The 19,983-nt window shown below is 44.2% G+C and overlaps 1 protein-coding gene across 1 annotated transcript in view; it reads right to left on the bottom strand.

Annotated features, from left to right (window-relative positions):
• LOC124605202 (kazrin) overlaps positions 1-19,983 on the bottom strand; it is a 1,111,833-nt gene that overhangs the window by 321,948 nt on the left and 769,902 nt on the right. Inside the window, exon 4 of the mRNA XM_047136736.1 lies at positions 1,887-2,232. Within this exon, the coding sequence (XP_046992692.1) occupies positions 1,887-2,232 (346 nt within the window). The remainder of the gene's footprint in view (positions 1-1,886; positions 2,233-19,983) is intronic.

The raw sequence follows: 19,983 nt of genomic DNA, 5'->3' as shown, positions 1-19,983 counted from the left end.
GTGGTTTCATATAACAAGCAGTTTGTAAAACTGGTGTGAGTGGCGGGTTTTTAAGTGTTTTTAAAGAGATTAAATCATTTGTGGTTTTATATGACAAGCAGCTTGTAAAGTTTGCCTGAATGGCGTTTCTTAAAGAAATTATTATCTGATTTGTGATTGTAATTCTCTTAATGATTTATCTACACTACTGGCCATTAGAATTGTTACACCAAGAAGAAATGCCGATGATAAACGGGTATTCATTGGACAAATATATTATACTAGAACTGACATGTGATTACATTTTCACGCAATTTGGGTGCATAGATCCTGAGAAATCAGTACCCAGAACAACCACCTCTGGCTGTAATAACGGCCTTGATACGCCTGGGCATTGATTCAAACAAAGCTTGGATGCCGTGTACAGGCACAGCTGCCCATGCGGCTTCAACACGATACCACAGTTCGTCAAGAATAGTGACGGGCGTATTGTGACGAGCCAGTTGTTCGGCCACCATTGACCAGACGTTTTCAATTGGTGAGAGATATGGAGAATGTGCTGGCCAGGGCAGCAGTCGAACATTTTCTGTATCCATAAAGGCCCGTACAGGGCCTCCAACATACGGTCGTGCAGTATCCTGCTGAAATGTAGGGTTTGGCAGGGATCGAATGAATGGTAGAGCCACGGGTCGTAACACATCTGAAATGTAACGTCCACTGTTCAAAGTACCGTCAATGCGAACAATAGGTGACCGAGACGAGTAACCAATGGCAGCCCATACCATCACGCAGGGTGATACGCCAGTATGGCGATGACGAATACACGCTTCCAATGTGCGTTCACCGCGATGTCGCAAAACACGCATGCGACCATCAGAAACTGGATTCATCCAAAAAAAAAGACGTTTTACCATTCGTGCACCCAGGTTCGTCGTTGAGTACACCATCGCAGGCGCTCCTGTCGGTGCTGCAACGTCAAGGGTAACTGCAGCCATGGTCTCCGAGCTGATAGTCGATGCTGCTGCAAACGTCGTCGAACTGTTCGTGTAGATGGTTGTTATCTTACAAACGTCCCCATCTGTTGATTCAGGGATCGAGACGTGGCTGCACGATCCGCTAAAGCCATGCAGATAAGATGCCTGCCATCTCGACTGCTAGTGATATGAGACCATTGGGATCCACCACGGCGTTCCGTATTACCCTTCTGAACCCACCGATTCCATATTCTGCTAACAGTCATTGGATCTCGACCAACGCGAGCAATAATGTCGCGATACGATAAACCGCAATCGCGATAGGCTACAATCCGACCTTTATCAAAGTCGGAAACGTGATGGTACGCATTTCTCCTCCTTACACGAGGCATCACAACAACGTTTCACCAGGCAACGCCGGTCAACTACTGTTTGTGCATGAGAAATCGGTTGGAAACTTTCCTCATGTCAGGACGTTATAGGTGTCGCCAACGGCGCTAACCTTGTGTGAATGCTCTGAAAAGCTAATCATTTGCATATCAGGGCATCTTCTTCCTGTCGGTTAAATTTCGCGTCTGCAGCACGTCATCTTCGCGGTGTAGCAATTTTAATGGCCAGTAGTGTATGATGCAAATAAATATGTTGAAATGAAATGGTCACTGTATGGGTCAAGTCCATCCACTGCCTTTATATTAGAGATTAAGGAAATTGCGGTTCAAAACAGAAATAACGGTCCATTTTTACTACTTTTCGGCTTCCTGCTTGCCACTCTGCAACTATGTGCCTATGTGCAGGAAGCTACGTCTAGTTATTGTTCGAGCAACGCTCGGTACTCTACGGAGCTCTGCGGTATACCAGGTAATCTCGAAGTCGTTCGAATGCGAGTATCGTTGGGCGAGACGTAACTGCAAGTATGCTGGTAAGCTGCCGTACCTGACGCGGCGGTGGCGGCAGCAGAAGTCACGGCTGTAGAGGCGGACACCGCCCCGACGCCGACGCCGCCAGTCGCAGAGGCGTCTCCGGCGGCGGAGGCGGCTCCGGCGATGGGCGAGGGCGGCCGGATGCCGGCGGGCTCTTCGGCCGTTGTCGGCTTGTCCTCGGCGGCGCTCGGGTCGGCGCCGGCGCCCGCGGCCACCTTGGCCAGGTGCTCGTCCAGGCGTCGCGACGCGTCGTGCAGCTCGCCGCGCACCGCAGCCACCTCCTCGTGGGCCACCGCCAGGTCGCCGTCGATGCGCGCCGCCAGCTGCTTGTTCTCCTCCACCATCCTGCGGAACTTTGCCTGCGAAAACACGCAGACCGATCCCTCGTCATTCTTCTGTAGCGTACGGCGCAACACTACATTATACGTGGTATCTCAAACCTTTTGGATCAAACTGAAACAGGTAATAGTGGATCCCGTAATATTTCTGACCTACTCAGCCATCATATTAGGCTCCAAGAAATTGTTCCCAGAGCAGTGGAGATGCAAGACGTACCAGGTGATCAAAAAGTCAGTATAAATTTGAAAACTGAATAAATCACGGAATAATGTAGATAGAGAGGTACAAATTGACACACATGCTTGGAATTACATGGGGTTTTATAAGAACCAAAAAATACAAAAGTTCAAAAAATGTTCGACAGATGGCGCTTCATGTGATCAGAATAGCAATAATTATCATAACAAAGTAAGACAAAGCAGACATGATGTTCTTTACAGGAAATGCTCCATATGTCCACCATCATTCCTCATCAATAGCTGGAGTCGAGGAATAATGTTGTGAACAGCACTGTGAAGCATGTCCGGAGTTATGGTGAGGCATTGGCGTCGGATGTTTTCTTTCAGCATCCCTAGACATCCAGAATGAGAATTTCACTCTGCAGCGGAGTGTACGCTGATATAAAACCTCCTGGCAGATTAAAACTGTGTGCCGGACCGAGACTCGAACTCGGGACCTTTGCCTTTCGCGGCCAAGTACTCTACTATCTAATCTACCCAATCACGACTCACGCCCCGTCCTCACAGCTTTACTTCTGCCAGTACCTCGTCTCCCACCTTCCAAACTTTACAGAAGCTCTCCTGCGAACCCTGCAGAACTAGCACTCCTGAAAGAAAGGCTATTGCGGTAACATGGCTTAGCCACAGCCTGAGGGATGTAAAGCTGTGAGGACAGGGCGTGAGTCGTGATTGGGTAGCTCAGATGGTACAGCACTTGCCCGCGAAAGGCAAAGGTCGCGAGCTCGAGTCTCGGTCCGGCACACAGTTTTAATCTGCCAGGAAGTTTCATATCAGCGCACACTCCGCTGCAGAGTGAAAATCTCATTCTGGAAACATCCCCCAGGCTGTGGCTAAGCCATGTCTCCGCAATATCCTTTCTTACAGGAGTGCTAGTTCTGTAGGGTTCGCAGGAGAGCTTCTGTAAAGTTTGGAAGGTGGGAGACGAGATACTGGCAGAAGTAAGGCTGTGAGGACGGGGCGTGAGTCGTGCTTGGGTAGCTCAGTTGGTAGAGCACTTGCCCGCGAAAGGCAAAGGTCCCGAGCTCGAATCTCGGTCCGGCACACAGTTTTAATCTGCCAGGAAGTTTCATCCCTAGAGATGTCGGTCGATCACGATACACTTGCGACTTCAGGTAGCCCAAAAGCCAATAGTCGCACGGACTGAGGTCTGGAGACCTGGGAGGCCAAGCATGACGAAAGTGGCGGCTGAGCACACGATCATCACCAAACGACGCGCGCAAGAGATCTTTCACGCGTCTAGCAATATGAGGTGGTTCTAATAAAACCCCATGTCATTCCAAGCATGTGTGTCAATTTTTACCTCTCTATCTACATTATTCCGTGGTTTATTAAATTTTCAAATTTATACTGACTTTTTGATCACCCGGTAAATAGACGACGAAATGTGGTGGGAGGTACCTGTGGCAGATGTCAGATTCGGTACCATTCGCGTGAAAAAGACCGCCTGCACAATGCTAGTGCTCTGTGATTGGCTGAAGCTACTCATTGGAATGACTTCACTTTTTAATACAAATCTCTCTTAACAGCTCACTATCAATCAGTCATTTTAGAATTATTAAAAGCAATTTAAATCAAAAACAAAAAACTGACGAAATAGCAGACGAAGCACTTCGGAAGCTTTCGGGTCACGCCTTTTCTGGTATGGCTCGCGAAGTGTTTCGGGCTGTTCGTCACTCTGGATTAGGCAGTCGAGATGTACAGTCATGTTGTCTGTGGCAGGATGTGTTTGCCAGTATTCAGTATTAAACGATTCACTCCGGTAGTCATGAGGCACAGACACGTGCCACAAATAGTGTAAAGATATATTTTCGTAAACATTGTGTTTGATCATGTACTTTGCTGTATCAGAAGGTATCGTATTAAGATCATGTAGTCTTCTCGTCTGGCTATATTAAAATACGCGTGTGGCATCCCAAAGAAGTGATACATTATTTCAGAACAGAACCTCACTAAAAGTCAGTTTTAGCCTCAAGATACAGAACCTGTGTGCTGTTTTCTGCGCTGGGGACATCAACCTGAAGACTGCAGGTTAGTGAACTATAACAGAACCTTCGTATTCCACACAGTGCAGTGGAAACAACTAGACACCTCACGTGTACTGCATGCACAGTACAAATGTGCTCAGTGGCACGTCATCTGCAGTAATGCAGAGGAGGTAAAGGAGGATGATCGTTCTTAACACCAACAATCATTCATTCTTCCTTTCTTGCCGTAATCCACCACTGATTATATTGACGTAGGGAACCAGTAGCCGGAAATGCATATTTATTGTGTTATGGACATACACAGGTACACGTCATAACACGAAGGTAGCTCATTGTATTTATTTACAGCTACGACCGCCAGTCTCATTGTACGTATTGCAACGACACTTGTTGTTCTGCCACATTCTGTTAAAGATCCCAGGTGGTTCAAAATGGCTCTGAGCACTATGGGACTTAACATCTGAGGTCATCAGTCTACATCTACATCTACATTTATACTCCGCAAGCCACCCAACGGTGTGTGGCGGAGGGCACTTTACGTGCCACTGTCATTACCTGCCTTTCCTGTTCCAGTCGCGTATGGTTCGCGGGAAGAACGACTGTCTGAAAGCCTCCGTGCGCGCTCTAATCTCTCTAATTTTACATTCGTGAACTCCTCGGGAGGTATAAGTAGGGGGAAGCAATATATTCGATACCTCATCCAGAAATGCACCCTCTCGAAACCTGGCGAGCAAGCTACACCGCGATGCAGAGCGCCTCTCTTGAAGAGTCTGCCACTTGAGTTTATTAAACATCTCCGTAACGCTATCACGGTTACCAAATAACCCTGAGACGAAACGCGCCACTCTTCTTTGGATCTTCTCTATCTCCTCCGTCGACCCGATCTGGTACGGATCCCACACTGATGAGCAATACTCAAGTATAGGTCGAACGAGAGTTTTGTAAGCCACCTCCTTTGTTGATGGACTACATTTTCTAAGGACTCTCCCAATGAATCTCAACCTGGTACCCGCCTTACCAACAATTAACTTTATATGATCATTCCACTTCAAATCGTTCCGCACGCATACTCCCAGATATTTTACAGAAGTAACTGCTACCAGTGTTTGTTCCGCTATCATATAATCATACAATAAAGGATCCTTCTTTCTATGTATTCGCAATACATTACATTTGTCTATGTTAAGGGTCAGTTGCCACTCCCTGCACCAAGTGCCTATCCGCTGCAGATCTTCCTGCATTTCGCTACAATTTTCTAATGCTGCAACTTCTCTGTATACTACAGCATCATCCGCGAAAAGCCGCATGGAACTTCCGACACTATCTACTAGGTCATTTATATATATTGTGAAAAGCAATGGTCCCATAACACTCCCCTGTGGCACGCCAGAGGTTACTTTAACGTCTGTAGACGTCTCTCCATTGATAACAACATGCTGTGTTCTGTTTGCTAAAAACTCTTCAATCCAGCCACACAGCTGGTCTGATATTCCGTAGGCTCTTACTTTGTTTATCAGCCGACAGTGCGGAACTGTATCGAACGCCTTCCGGAAGTCAAGAAAAATAGCATCTACCTGGGAGCCTGTATCTAATATTTTCTGGGTCTCATGAACAAATAAGGCGAGTTGGGTCTCACACGATCGCTGTTTCCGGAATCCATGTTGATTCCTACATAGTAGATTCTGGGTTTCCAGAAATGACATGATACGCGAGCAAAAAACATGTTCTAAAATTCTACAAGAGATCGACGTAAGAGATATAGGTCTATAGTTTTGCGCATCTGCTCGACGACCCTTCTTGAAGACTGGGACTATCTGTGCTCTTTTCCAATCATTTGGAACCCTCCGTTCCTCTAGAGACTTGCGGTACACGGCTGTTAGAAGGGGGGCAAGTTCTTTCGCGTACTCTGTGTAGAATCGAATTGGTATCCCGTCAGGTCCAGTGGACTTTCCTCTATTGAGTGATTCCAGTTGCTTTTCTATTCCTTGGACACTTATTTCGATGTCAGCCATTTTTTCGTTTGTGCGAGGATTTAGAGAAGGAACTGCAGTGCGGTCTTCCTCTGTGAAACAGCTTTGGAAAAAGGTGTTTAGTATTTCAGCTTTACGCGTGTCATCCTTTGTTTCAATGCCATCATCATCCCGTAGTGTCTGGATATGCTGTTTCGAGCCACTTACTGATTTAACGTAAGACCAGAACTTCCTAGGATTTTCTGTCAAGTCGGTACATAGAATTTCACTTTCGAATTCAATGAACGCTTCACGCATAGCCCTCCTTACGCTAACTTTGACATCGTTTAGCTTCTGTTTGTCTGAGAGGTTTTGGCTGCGTTTAAACTTGGAGTGGAGCTCTCTTTGCTTTCGCAGTAGTTTCCTAACTTTGTTGTTGTACCTTCTATAACTCTTGCTAAACAGATAAACCTTCCTCCTGCGTGAGCTTAAACGCGTGCCTTTCGGCTTCCTCTCACAGTGACTTGGCTGTCTTGCCAAGTCACAACAAAAAGAGCTTTGGATGACTTACGGTCAAATAAGGCAGAAGGGATAGATAACATTGCATCAGAATTTCTAAAATCATTGGGGGAAGTGGCAACAAAACGACTATTCACGTTGGTGTGTAGAATATATGAGTCTGGCGATATACCATCTGACTTTCGGAAAAGCATCATCCACACAATTCCGAAGACGGCAAGAGCTGACAAGTGCGAAAATTATCGCACAATCAGCTTAACAGCTCATGCATCGAAGCTGCTTACAAGAATAATATACAGAAGAATGGAAAAGAAAATTGAGAATGCGCTAGGTGACGATCAGTTTGGCTTTAGGAAAAGTAAAGGGACAAGAGAGGCAATTCTGACGTTACGGCTAATAATGGAAGCAAGGCTAAAGAAAAATCAAGACACTTTCATAGGATTTGTCGACCTGGAAAAAGCGTTCGACAATATAAAGTGGTGCACGCTGTTCGAGATTCTGAAAAAAGGAGGGGTAAGCTATAGGGAGAGACGGGTCATATACAATATGTACAACAACCAAGAGGGAATAATAAGAGTGGACGATCAAGGACGAAGTGCTCGTATTAAGAAGGGTGTAAGACAAGGCTGTAGCCTTTCGCCCCTACTCTTCAACCTGTACATCGAGGAAGCAATGATGGAAATAAAAGAAAGGTCCAGGAGTGGAATTAAAATACAAGGTGAAAGGTTATCAATGATACGATTCGCTGATGACATTGCTATCCTGAGTGAAAGTGAAGAAGAATTAAATGATCTGCTGAACGGAATGAACAGTCTAATGAGTACACAGTATGGTATGAGAGTAAATCGGAGAAAGACGAAGGTAATGAGAAGTAGTAGAAATGAGAACAGCGAGAAACTTAACATCAGGATTGATGGTCACGAAGTCAAAGAAGTTAAGGAATTCTGCTACCTAGACAGTAAAATAACCAATGACGGACGGAGCAAGGAGGACATCAAAAGCAGACTCGCTGTGGCAAAAAAGGCATTTCTGGCCAAGAGAAGTCTACTAATATCAAATACCGGCCTTAATTTGAGGAAGAAATTTCTGAGGATGTACGCCTGGAGTACAGCATTGTATGGTAGTGAAACATGGACTGTCGGAAAACCGGAACAGAAGAGAATCGAAGCATTTGAGATGTGGTGCTATAGACGAATGTTGAAAATTAGGTGGAGTGATAAGGTAAGGAATGAGGAGGTTCTACGCAGAATCGGAGAGGAAAGGAATATGTGGAAAACACTGATAAGGAGAAGGGACAGGATGATAGGACATCTGCTAAGACATGAGGGAATGACTTCATGGTACTAGAGGGAGCTGTAGAGGGCAAAAACTGTAGAGGAAGACAGAGATTGGAATACGTCAAGCAAATAATTGAGGACGTAGGTTGCAAGTGCTATTCTGAGATGAAGAGGTTAGCACAGGAAAGGAATTCGTGGCGGACCGCATCAAACCAGTCAGTAGACTGATGACAAAAAAAAAAAAAAAAAAAAACAAAAAAAAAAAAGGGATAATCGTGATGCTGATAGTGCGTTAAAACGATAATGCTCTTGATGTAGTTGGTATGATGGGCACGACTATGAGGTCTTGCGTGACACCAAGTAGCGACTAAAAGTCGTTGAGAGAGGAGGAGGAAAGAGAAAGGATGATGTGAGAGCTGGGAAGAGCGGTATATCTCAAGACGGATTTCACCTTCAGGTTGTGGGAGTTTGTTGAAATTCTAGGAGACGAGGCGTGAACTTGCATGGAAAGTGGGTTATCGATTTAGTGCCACAGCAGGATAGCTGGATTGGGGATTACTAGGTAGGATGTTGGGTGCCGCCGCAGGGTTTGATGGTTAATGTTGTTGTGACCCCGAGTCGCAACCCCTGTCACGTAGACTAGCCTTCAGCCAAGGCAGGTGACCGGTACTACATATGCGCCAGGCGAAACTATTACGTTAGTTTTCGATTCGATGGCTTGGCTGGAAGTGTGTGTTATTCAGCGGGGAGTCCGACAGCGCTATCCAACAGCCGCGGATGTTCCTCAGCAGTAGCCACGACAGCTCCAGCCCCACCGTTCATCTGACCGAAGAAGAACTAACGCTCTTCAACAGTGTTTACAACAGGATATCGACTGTACTGTATTGTGTAATTGGACTTAGCCATTGACTTTACTGTTACCGATCTTGAAGTTGAGTATTAGCGTTTTTTTTAATAAAAGTGCGTCTTTGGAACCGTGAACTGTAATAATTGTTTCAGTGGTTGTATTTTTTAGAGTGCGTGCATGGTGTGATGTTGGGAGTAGATCCCCAGTTACACTGACATCAGTGACACCTCAGTGGCTGTCCGGATACATAGCAGAAACTGACGACAAGAATATCAGACCTCTACGGGCAAGCCCAGCCCTAAGTTTTGGTGATTATGAGATTCAGACTTGGTCCAATTAAAACAACTTGTAGTGACGACTTAGTGGTTTTGGACGCGATGGCTGAACAATTTTCATGTGTTGTCTTTCCTTTGAATCTTCTCTCTAACCTGTCACAAAGTACACTGTCTAATCTCTTGTTTCCAGTAATCCTAGATAAGAAATAATCTGTGTGCAATACAGCTTCAAATGACGCAAATAGCTGACCTTATGGTACAAATATTGCACCTTTTCTCAGTCTATTTGTCACTTGCAGGCAAAGCGGCTGCAAAGACAGAACAAGAGGTTCCACCGGCAAGAGAAAGACATGTGGACACCGCCGGTGCTCCATCCGTTTGATTGGATGAAGAAAAAATGAACAAATTACATCGCCTGGATGGAGGAACGCTTCACGGGGCACAGAACAACAGGTAATGTCATGCAGAGAACCTTTTTGCTATCTAAAGTTGGAGCTAGCGTTTATGGTTTATTTAATTTTTGCAAATCCTCCATACTGATGTGGATGCAGGACTGTGGCTTATTGTCGTGCATTTAAACTGCACACATCGATTAAGTAGAATCAACGGTATCCAGTTCAATTACAGTACCTATTCTATATGCGCCATTGTTTGGTTCTCTCCAATCGTTTTTCACACAGGCGGCCTGAATGTGAGGCTAATGAAGCTTCAAAACTGGTTACTTAAATAATAATTTTTTTTAGGAAGAATTACAGCTTCTTGTATCCTTTTTCTAAGATTTATGGTTTAGAGATGTAGTTGTTTCCAGACAAGGATCCAAGTGCATTAGGTTATACGCAGCTTATAGACAAATTGTCTGAATATTCTGAAAGTCAAACTATCGTAGCAACAGCACGATACAAGTTCTACAGACCTTATAAAGAAACCCGATTAGACTTTCACGGTGACGGTCAGCATGTTTCAAGGTGCAAACAGAGACTGTAAATTCGAATGTCAATATCGTGAACGTAATCTTTCATATGCTTATACAGTAGTAAGGGGCATGCTCATAGTCCATGCTCCTGACGCAAGCTTACTGAAGAACCTCATTAGATTAAACAACCTCACTCTCTAAGAACTTTCATCCGTAATTCAAGTATTTGAGCAGAAGAAACAGAATGGACTCTCGATCAGTTTCCAGTAAACTCCAGTGGCAGAACTACAAAACCAAACCACCGCTATGAAAAGTTGGTAAGCTCATTTAATAAATTTCAGGGTGTGCTAACAAGCTACAATGATCAACCGATCCTAATAAACGGCCGTCGTATACTAACTGCTTAGTATAAGCACAAAGTGGTGCAAGCAACGCTGCTTAAGACAAAGTTTCCACTTACTGCCAATATGATGGGACGATCATTTTGACCAGTTAGAGTTCACCGTCCAGGACGCAGGCAATCAAATACACATAAATGGAGTGTACACAACTCTTTTAAAGAGTACAGTCAAGCTTTTTGTGGCGCTTCATGAAGCTCTAAAGATTATCAGGTGCATATCAGCTCCAAACCTCATACAATTCCAAAATTTTGCAAGGCTAGACCCGTCCCTTACGAGTTGTGTGCAAGGTCAAGCAAGAATTGGATACCAGAATGAGATTTTCACTCTGCAGCGGAGTGTGCGCTGATATGAAACTTCCTGGCAGATCAAAACTGCGTGCCGGACCGAGACTCGAACTTGGGACCTTTGCCTTTCGCGGGCAAGTGCTCTACATCTGAGCTACCCAAGCACGACTCACGCCCCGTCCTCACAGCATTACATCTGCCAGTACCTCGTCTCCTACCTTCCAAACTTAAAAGAAGCTCTCCTGCGAACCTTTCAGAACTAGCACTCCTGAAAGAAAGGATATTGCGGAGACATGGCTTAGCCACAGCCTGGGGGATGTTTCCAGAATGAGATTTTCACTCTGCAGCGGAGTGTGCGCTGATGTGAAACATTCTATATAGCAAGTTCTTCTACAAAACTGAAGCCAAACATTTAAAAATTTCAAACACTGAAATTTAAAAACTATCAGTTATCGAAGTTCCAAGCTGGAACATAACGAAACACACTCTTCTGCAAAATACCCGAACACTTATTAGCTACCCTTATATGATTATTGTACACAAATGTTTATTCATTGCAGTGCAGAAATTAATCCCTCCCTTGTGCAGCTGCCTCACTCTCAATTCTCTGAATGGTACCCGCTAAAAGTTCACATTGAAGATGTCTTTCTCTGCAAATTTTGTTTACTGGTGGAACTTCGTTACAACCTATGGGCAAATCAATCATCATAACATGCAGAAGTGATCACCTGAAACGCCACGCCGATTAGAGAAGTGGATAAACAGCGACTTTGGTCTATACAACGTGTGCTGCGGGCTTTTTAAGAAGCGCCTCATTGGTCCACATTTTATTGATGGGACTCTAAATGATCACAGGTATCTACAAGTCTTAAGACATATGCTGCCTCTTTTACTGGAAAACATCCCACTGGCTATCCTTCTGGTACCAACATGACGGATGTTGGCTCCCGTTTCGCGCAAATAATTACAGACCATCTGAACAGAACGGAGATCGTTGATTTGGCTGTTTGCGAAACACAAAATGGCCGACACGCTCAATGTATTTCACACCTTTGGGCTTTTATCTGTGGGGAGAATTAAAGGAGAATTTAAATAAGCAGCCTACAAGGAAACACCGACGATTCCAGAGGACATGAAGTGCTGTATAACTGGTATCTGTGGTGCAATAACTCAGCGTGAAATTCAACACGCAGCACTGTCTGTCAGGAATCGCTTTACGCTCGAGATAAAGATTTTGGATCCTTGATACGAGTTTGCTCACATTTGGTACTGTAGGAACGTCGTTTGTGTGACCTCTTCTGCTAATGGCGGGAATGTAATTGGCGGCGCTGATCTTGTTGTTGCTTGATCAAGTTCCGCACATATTGAGTTGTTAACGTCCTCTTCGTATGTCCTTTCCAACGACACAGACTAAGTATATAGTTCCTTTAAGAAAAAACGCGGTGTCATAGTTCAGCAGCTATAAACCATAAAAATTACTTGCGTACGTCAGAAAATTCTCCACAATGTTGGCTTTAAATCAGCGAAAACTTACCTCTGTGTACTATCTTGTAATTAAAGTGCAGATAGTCATAGAAGCCCAGTGTGGGAGTTATCATATGGTAGCAAAACTTGGTAGATATTCTAATGCGTTAATGCGGAACCGATTTACGCTGAAAAAAATTATTTCCAATGTTGGCCACCGGGTACAAATCTGGCGTTGTGAATGCAAGAAAATCGTATAAAAATGTTTCCACATGTAACGGATTAAGTACGGGTCGCGGTCAGGAAAGATCAAACAAGTGAGAAAGGCATAACGTCGATATTATTATTAACCGTCGATTACACAATTTGTTCTGTATGAACACTGGAGACGTCGGCGGGATGTTGCATCCGTAAAACGACGTGATCAACAACTGCTAGCACCAGTTCCGGTGGAATCCGAGAACCGAGTTCTTGTATGCTGGCCTTCAAATCAGCTACAAACCGAACGTGTAAGTGGTGAATGCATGCTTATAGATATCCCCAGAGCCAAAATTCACATGGATCTTGCCGGCCATGCTTCTGAAAAACCTCTAGAGATAACTCGTTCGGTCAAGGTTGCATTAAGTACACTACTGGCCATTAAAATTGCTACACCAAGAAGAAATGCAGATGATCAACTGGTATTCATTGTACAAATATATTATACTAGAACTGACATGTGACTACATTTTCACGCAATTTGGGTGCATAGATCCTGAGAAATCAGTACTCAGAACAACCACCTCTGCCCGTAATAACGGCCTTGATACGCCTGGGCATTGAGTCAAATAGAGCTTGGATGGCGTGTACAGGTACAGCTGCCTACAGTTCATCAGGAGTAGTGACTGGCGTATTGTGACGAGCCAGTTGCTCGGCCACCATTGACCAGACGTTTTCAATTGGTGAGGGATCTGGAGAATGTGCTGGCCAGGGCACAAGTCGAACATTTTCTGTATCCAGAAAGGCCCGTACAGGAGCTGCAACATGCACTAGTGCATTATCTTGCTGAAATGCAGAGTTTCTCAGGGATCGAATGAAGGGTAGAGCCACGGGTCGTAACACATCTGAAATGTAACGTCCACTGTTCAAAGTGCCGTCAATGCGAACAAGAGGTGACCGAGACGTGTAACCAATGGCATACCATACCATCACGCAGGGTGATACGCCAGTATGGCGATGACGAATACACGCTACCAATGTGCGTTCACCGCGATGTCGCCAAACACGGATGCGACCATCATGATGCTGTACACAAAACCTGGATTCATCCGAAAAAATGACGTTTTTCCATTCGTGCACCCAGGTTCGTCGTTGAGTACACCATCGCAGGCCCTCCTGTCTGTGATGCAGCGTCAAGGGTAACCGCAGCCATGGTTTCCGAGCCGATAGTCCATGCTGCTGCAAACGTCGTCGAACTGTTTGTGCAGGTGGTTGTTGTCTTGCAAACGTCCCCATCTGTTGACTCAGGTATCGAGACGTGGCTGTACGAACCGTTACAGCCATGTGGATAAGATGCCTGTCATCTCGACTGCTAGTGATACGAGGCCGTTTGGATCCAGCACGGCGTTCCGTAATACCCTCCTGAACCCACCGATTCCATATTCTGCTAACAGTCATTGGATCTCGACCAACGCGAACAGCAATGTAGCGATACGATAAACCGCAATCGCGATAGGCTACAATGCGACCTTTATCAAAGTCGGAAACGTGATTGTACGCATTTCTCCTCCTTACACGAGGCATCACAACAACGTTTCACCAGGCAACGCCGGTGAAGTGCTATTTGTGTATGTGAAATTGGTTGCAAACTTTCCTCATGTCAGCACGTTGTAGGTGTCGCCACCGGCGCCAACCTTGTGTGAATGCTCTCAAAAGCTAATCATTTGCATATCAGGGCATCTTCTTCCTGTCGGTTAAATTTCGGTCTGCAGCACGTCATCTTCGCGGTGTAGCAATTTTAATGGCCAGTAGTGTGTATCTCTCACGAGGTGAGCTACATGAGGTGTTGCTCTATCTTGCATGAAATCAATGGTTTCCATACAGTTGCGCTCTTCCATACCAGGAATCTCTTGTTGTACAAGGAGGTCTCGATAATGTGCAGACGTGTCGGTACACCTGACAGGCACTACGGGTGTATTCTCTTCAAAGAGGAACGGACCGAGAATAAAGGTGCTTGTGAATCCACATCACACATTCACATACTGCGAGTGAAATGGCTCTTTGTGCACAATACGCGGTTTAACAATATCCAAAATCCGGCAGTGCTGTGTATTCACTGTACTGTGTAGTGCAAAATGTGCCACATCAGTTGTCTGCCCACTTGTCATTAATTTCGATTCGTGCCAGAAATCGAAGAGAAAATTCAGAACGTTCCTGCGGATCATGAGATTTGAGTTGCTGCACCGTTCGGCGGGTACCAGTGTAAAATAGACCGAAATACTTTCCATAGTGTTGATCATGGAACGGACAGTTCTCGTGACACTGCTTTAGCACGACCCGGGGCACGTGTTACATGGTCAGTTAGGGCAACAGCAACCTCATCAATAACTACCACCGGTATAGGGCGCCTTCCTCTTCGAGATGCCACCCCAAACTCTGCCACGTTTTCTAATTTCATTATTATCTATTTAAACCGTTTAATGGCATCGGGCCTCTATTGAAACCTTTCAGTCGGCGATACATACCGTGCACAGTACCAGATTTGCAACTGGTGGCAAAATTGGATCTATATTTTTTCGAAAGTATAATGGTTCCACATTAAAGCATTAGCAAGTTTCGCTGCTGTAAGATAATTACAGCGCATACTGGACCTCCTTGAGTAGCTGGACTTTCTTTATCACCAGCCGGTATTTACTGCCTATGGATATATTCTGCTTGGTATTAGTTGTACTCCACTCAAAAACACACAAGTTTCTAAGAGTGCTTCTACTGCCATAGAAGCCATCATCTTCCGAAAATCCTCACTCCACTGCCACATTCTACACTGGGTTACTTCCCATAATCCCTTCACTGACGTACCAGTAAGGTCGGGTACAATAAGAACAGTGTTATGAAATACAGTACAATCAAAACATCTTTACAAAGAAATTTTGACTTCAAGCGTGCTTACTTCAGCCAGTGCACACAGATAGCCGATAACATTTGATAACTAAATGTGAACTTTAAGCGAACCTGCTAGCATTATACGATACAACGCTCCGGTAAATGCAAACGACTCGGAACCAAATATTTGCACTAACTTCTTCAGGTTCGGCCACACAGGACCGATAATTTTAGAGAATGACATCGTTTCCACAAACCTTTCATTCCAAATGAGTACTTTAGTCGGCACTATTGCATGGTTTCGAGCGTGTGGTCACTCTCAATCCTAACCATCTGCACATCCAAGAACCTCGTTCACTTCGTACCAGTCTGTCATTTGCTGAATGCGGTCTTCATGGCGTTGTAATTTTAATGAACAGCAGTGTATACCTAACCGTATGCAGTTCCACAGCACGTATACGCATGCGGCACAATTCCGAACACGTGTGTATGTATGATTCGTGGATACGTATTCCGAGGTCGTGTTTATTGACGTCCGTGCGATGTGTTACTGTGCATGGCATGCAATTTATGCCTTATACTGCTTACAAGGATTATGTACCAAAATCTGCTGTATACTTGACGATGAGCGCGCGCTCGTAGGGATCTGATGGTGCTGAACAAAATTCAGTTTTAAAATAAATCCCGGTGGAAACGATGTAATCCTTACAAAATTTATAATTACCATAATAATTCGTGGCGTTAGACCTGAAGATGATCGGCAGCTCAGACTGAAACCCGTAGTCGGTAATAAAAGTTGTGATCCAGACAGTGTCTGTTTATTTATGATAACAAAAGAGATCACGGTTCCTACACATGGTGACAATTATGAGAAACGTTATTTGGTTAAGACAAACTAAGATTTTCACAAGATGAACTTGTAACTGAGGAAGACTAGCTGCAAATATTAAGGAGATTGTAAATGTATTTGAAATTTAAAAAAAGTATGTTGATGGATCACAATCAATGGTAATACCTTACAAAATAAAAATACTTTACTAGTTTCCTCCATGCTAAGGTCCACAGTCCTCAAACCCTGAAAATGGCGATGTGGTTGAAATTGGGCGAACAGTAACTTCTCGTAAAACTATTTTATTATTCTAATAGCATTTAATTGGAATTTGCAAGCAAACGCTGAAATTTTTGGTATTCTTCAAAACTGTAATGTTGACTGTTTACTGTGTAAAAGGTAGGCCTACATAATTTCGCTCTGTATGGCGCTTGGAAGTATTTTATTTTTGTTTTTACTACATTAATCGCTTATCTGTCAAGCTACCTGATTTTGGAGAGGCATCTCTTTGTATGAGGTGCACTCAAGTTTTAAGGCCTCCGATTTTTTTTCTAATTAACTACTCACCCGAAATCGATGAAACTGGCGTTACTTCTCGACGTAATCGCCCTGAAGACTTACACATTTTTCACAACGCTGACGCCATGATTCCATGGCAGCGGCGAAGGCTTCTTTAGGAGTCTGTTTTGCCCACGGGAAAATCGCTGAGGCAATAGCAGCACGGCTGGTGAATGTGCGGCCACAGAGAGTGTCTTTCATTGTTGGAAAAAACCAGAAGACACTAGGAGCCAGGTCAGGTGAGTAGGGAGCATGAGGAATCACTTCAAAGTTGTTATCACAAAGAAACTGTTGCGTAACGTTAGCTCGATGTGTGGGTGCGTTGTCTTGGTGAAACAGCACACTCGCAGCCCTTCCCGGACGTTTTTGTTGCAGTGCAGGAAGGAATTTGTTCTTCAAAACATTTTCGTAGGATGCACCTGTTACCGTAGTGCCCTTTGGAACGCAATGGGTAAGGATTACGCCCTCGCTGTCCCAGAACATGGACATCATCATTTTTTCAGCACTGGCGGTTACCCGAAATTTTTTTGGTGGTGGTGAATCTGTGTGCTTCCATTGAGCTGACTGGCGCTTTGTTTCTGGATTGAAAAATGGCATCCACGTCTCATCCATTGTCACAACCGATGAAAAGAAAGTCCCATTCGTGCTGTCATTGCGCGTCAACATTGCTTGGCAACATGCCACACGGGCAGCCGTGTGGTCATCAGTCAGCATTCGTGGTACCCACCTGGATGACACTTTTCGCATTTTCATGTCGTCATGCAGGATTGTGTGCACAGAAACCACAGAAATGCCAATTCTGGAGGCGCTCTGTTCAACAGTCATTCGGCAATCCCCCAAAACAATTCTCTCCACTTTCTCGATCATGTCGTCAGACCGGCTTGTGCGAGCCCGAGGTTGTTTCGGTTTGTTGTCACACAATGTTCTGCCTTCATTAAATTGTCGCACCCACGAACGCACTTTCGACACATCCATAACTCCATCACCACATGTCTCCTTCAACTGTCGATGAATTTCAGTTGGTTTCACACCACGCAAATTCAGAAAACGAATGATTGCATGCTGTTCAAGTAAGGAAAACGTCGCCATTTTAAGCATTTAAAACAGTTCTCATTCTCGCCGCTGGCAGTAAAATTCCATCTACCGTATGGTGCTGCCATCTCTGGGACGTATTGACAATGAATGCGGCCTCATTTTAAAACAATGCGCATGTTTCTATCTCTTTCCAGTCCGGAGAAAAAAATTCGGAGGCCTTAGAACTTGAATGCACCTTGTATATGGATACCTCTGAAACTGCTCCAATAGAAAGCAGCTGTTTTTTAAATATCGACCGGAGATACGCAGCGCTTAGTGTTGGTTACCTTGCTGTTTACAATGTGTCTGTCGCTTAGCTTTGTTTCGTACGAAAATATGTGACTTTCGTGTGGAATAGTGTCTTTCTAAGGGCTTTGGTTCAGTTTGACAGACTATAAGCATGCCTAGAAGAGCAAGACTCTTTTAAGAAACGTAAGTTTCTATAGAAAAAAATAAGTTTTACAGGGCCAGTCCATTTCGTCGACTGTTCACATTAGACAAAAATTGTTGTGTCCAGTTAACCCTGTAAAATTTTGTCTACAGAAATGATTTGAAGATGGCTATTTAATTTCGCTGAAAATGGTAATCATTGTGTATTTTTTACGATCTGGGCGAATAATCTTCTGTAATAAGGACAACTGTATTTAGCTTCTGAGATAGCCTCCAATACAGCAGACAATGTCAGTTAATCATCATGAACGGAAGTTTAGTGGTAACCAGAATTCTAGAAACGTTAAATCATGTGGTTCTCATGAGAAAGATGCATTTGCAGGGTAGAAAGGAATGATCAGAATGAGACATAAGACAACAAGAGAGACACGCCTCCTACTAGGACACGTAAAACAAAATTAAGTGAACAGTTTAAAGAAATCACTGGAGAACACACTGGTAAATAGTACTTCACGTGTAGGGCGTGTCTGTGTTGGTATGAGCATTATCTACACTCAGAATCCCAATGAATAATTCAGGACTATTATTCGGACACGGGAGAGGTTAAATACTCTGAAATGGGGAGTCAGTGATTCTGTGTTATTACTTAATGCTGCAAACGTAGGAAGAATGAGTGCTAACACATATGAACATCAATGCTGGCTAATATACTGTACAGAGATTGCAACTTTTTCACACATTAAGACTTGGCAAGTCACAGTGTTCAGCCGAGTTCAACACGAAAGAAGCAAGGTCAGCACGAAGGAAGATGCTTTTCGAGAAAGAGGGGACGACGAAGAAGATTCTGATTATGCTGCTGGGTGCTTTTGAGCCTTCTTTTAGAAATATGAGTAAATATTTGTCATTTTCAGCTTTTAACTAGGTTATTTCAAAATGGTCTTTTTTACAGTTAACGTTCCTGTATCTGCAAAATTATGCGTGCTAGTCGCCTGCAATTTTGTGAGCCGCTTTATTATCCATTCTTCCAGGAGTGCTAGTCCTGCAAGCTCCACAGGAGAACCTCTGTGAATTTTTGATGGTAGGAGACAAGGAAGGTACTGGCGGAAGTAAAGCTGTGAGGAGGGGTCGTGAATTGTGCTTGGTTAGCTCAGTCGGTAGAGTACTTGTCCGTGAAAAGCAAAGGTCCGGAGTCTGGGTCCGGCACACAGTGTTAATCTGCCAGGAAATTTTGTTGCTTTATTATAATTTATTACACCTATGAAGCTGAATTATGGCAGTGGTTTGAATGGGTATGAAGTTATGTGTTTGCATGTACAACCATTTAATGTAAAATGTTGCATATTTTAATAAATTAATGTCGTTGGTTCATTGAATTTCTTTAAGTCTGCTTCAGTCAAAATAAATAACACGGATGTATGTGAAATGTGTGTGTGGTAGCGTTCTCGCTTCCCACGCCCGGGTTCCCGGGTTCGATTCCTGGCGGGGTCAGGGATTTTCTCTGCCTCGTGATGGCTGGGTATTGTGTGCTGTCCTTAGGTTAGTTAGGTTTAAGTAGTTCTAAGTCCTAGGGGACTGATGACCATAGATGTTAAGTCCCATAGTGCTCAGAGCCATTTGAACCATTTTTTTTTGTGAAATGTGTGTGAAATCTTATGGGACTTAACTGCTAAGATCATCAGTCCCTAA

Source organism: Schistocerca americana, chromosome 3 (genome assembly GCF_021461395.2).
Source record: "Schistocerca americana isolate TAMUIC-IGC-003095 chromosome 3, iqSchAmer2.1, whole genome shotgun sequence".
NCBI classification, from domain to species: Eukaryota; Metazoa; Arthropoda; class Insecta; order Orthoptera; family Acrididae; genus Schistocerca; species Schistocerca americana.
The sequence above is the reverse complement of the archived record's forward strand: the minus strand, read 5'-3'. Positions and strand labels throughout refer to the sequence as shown.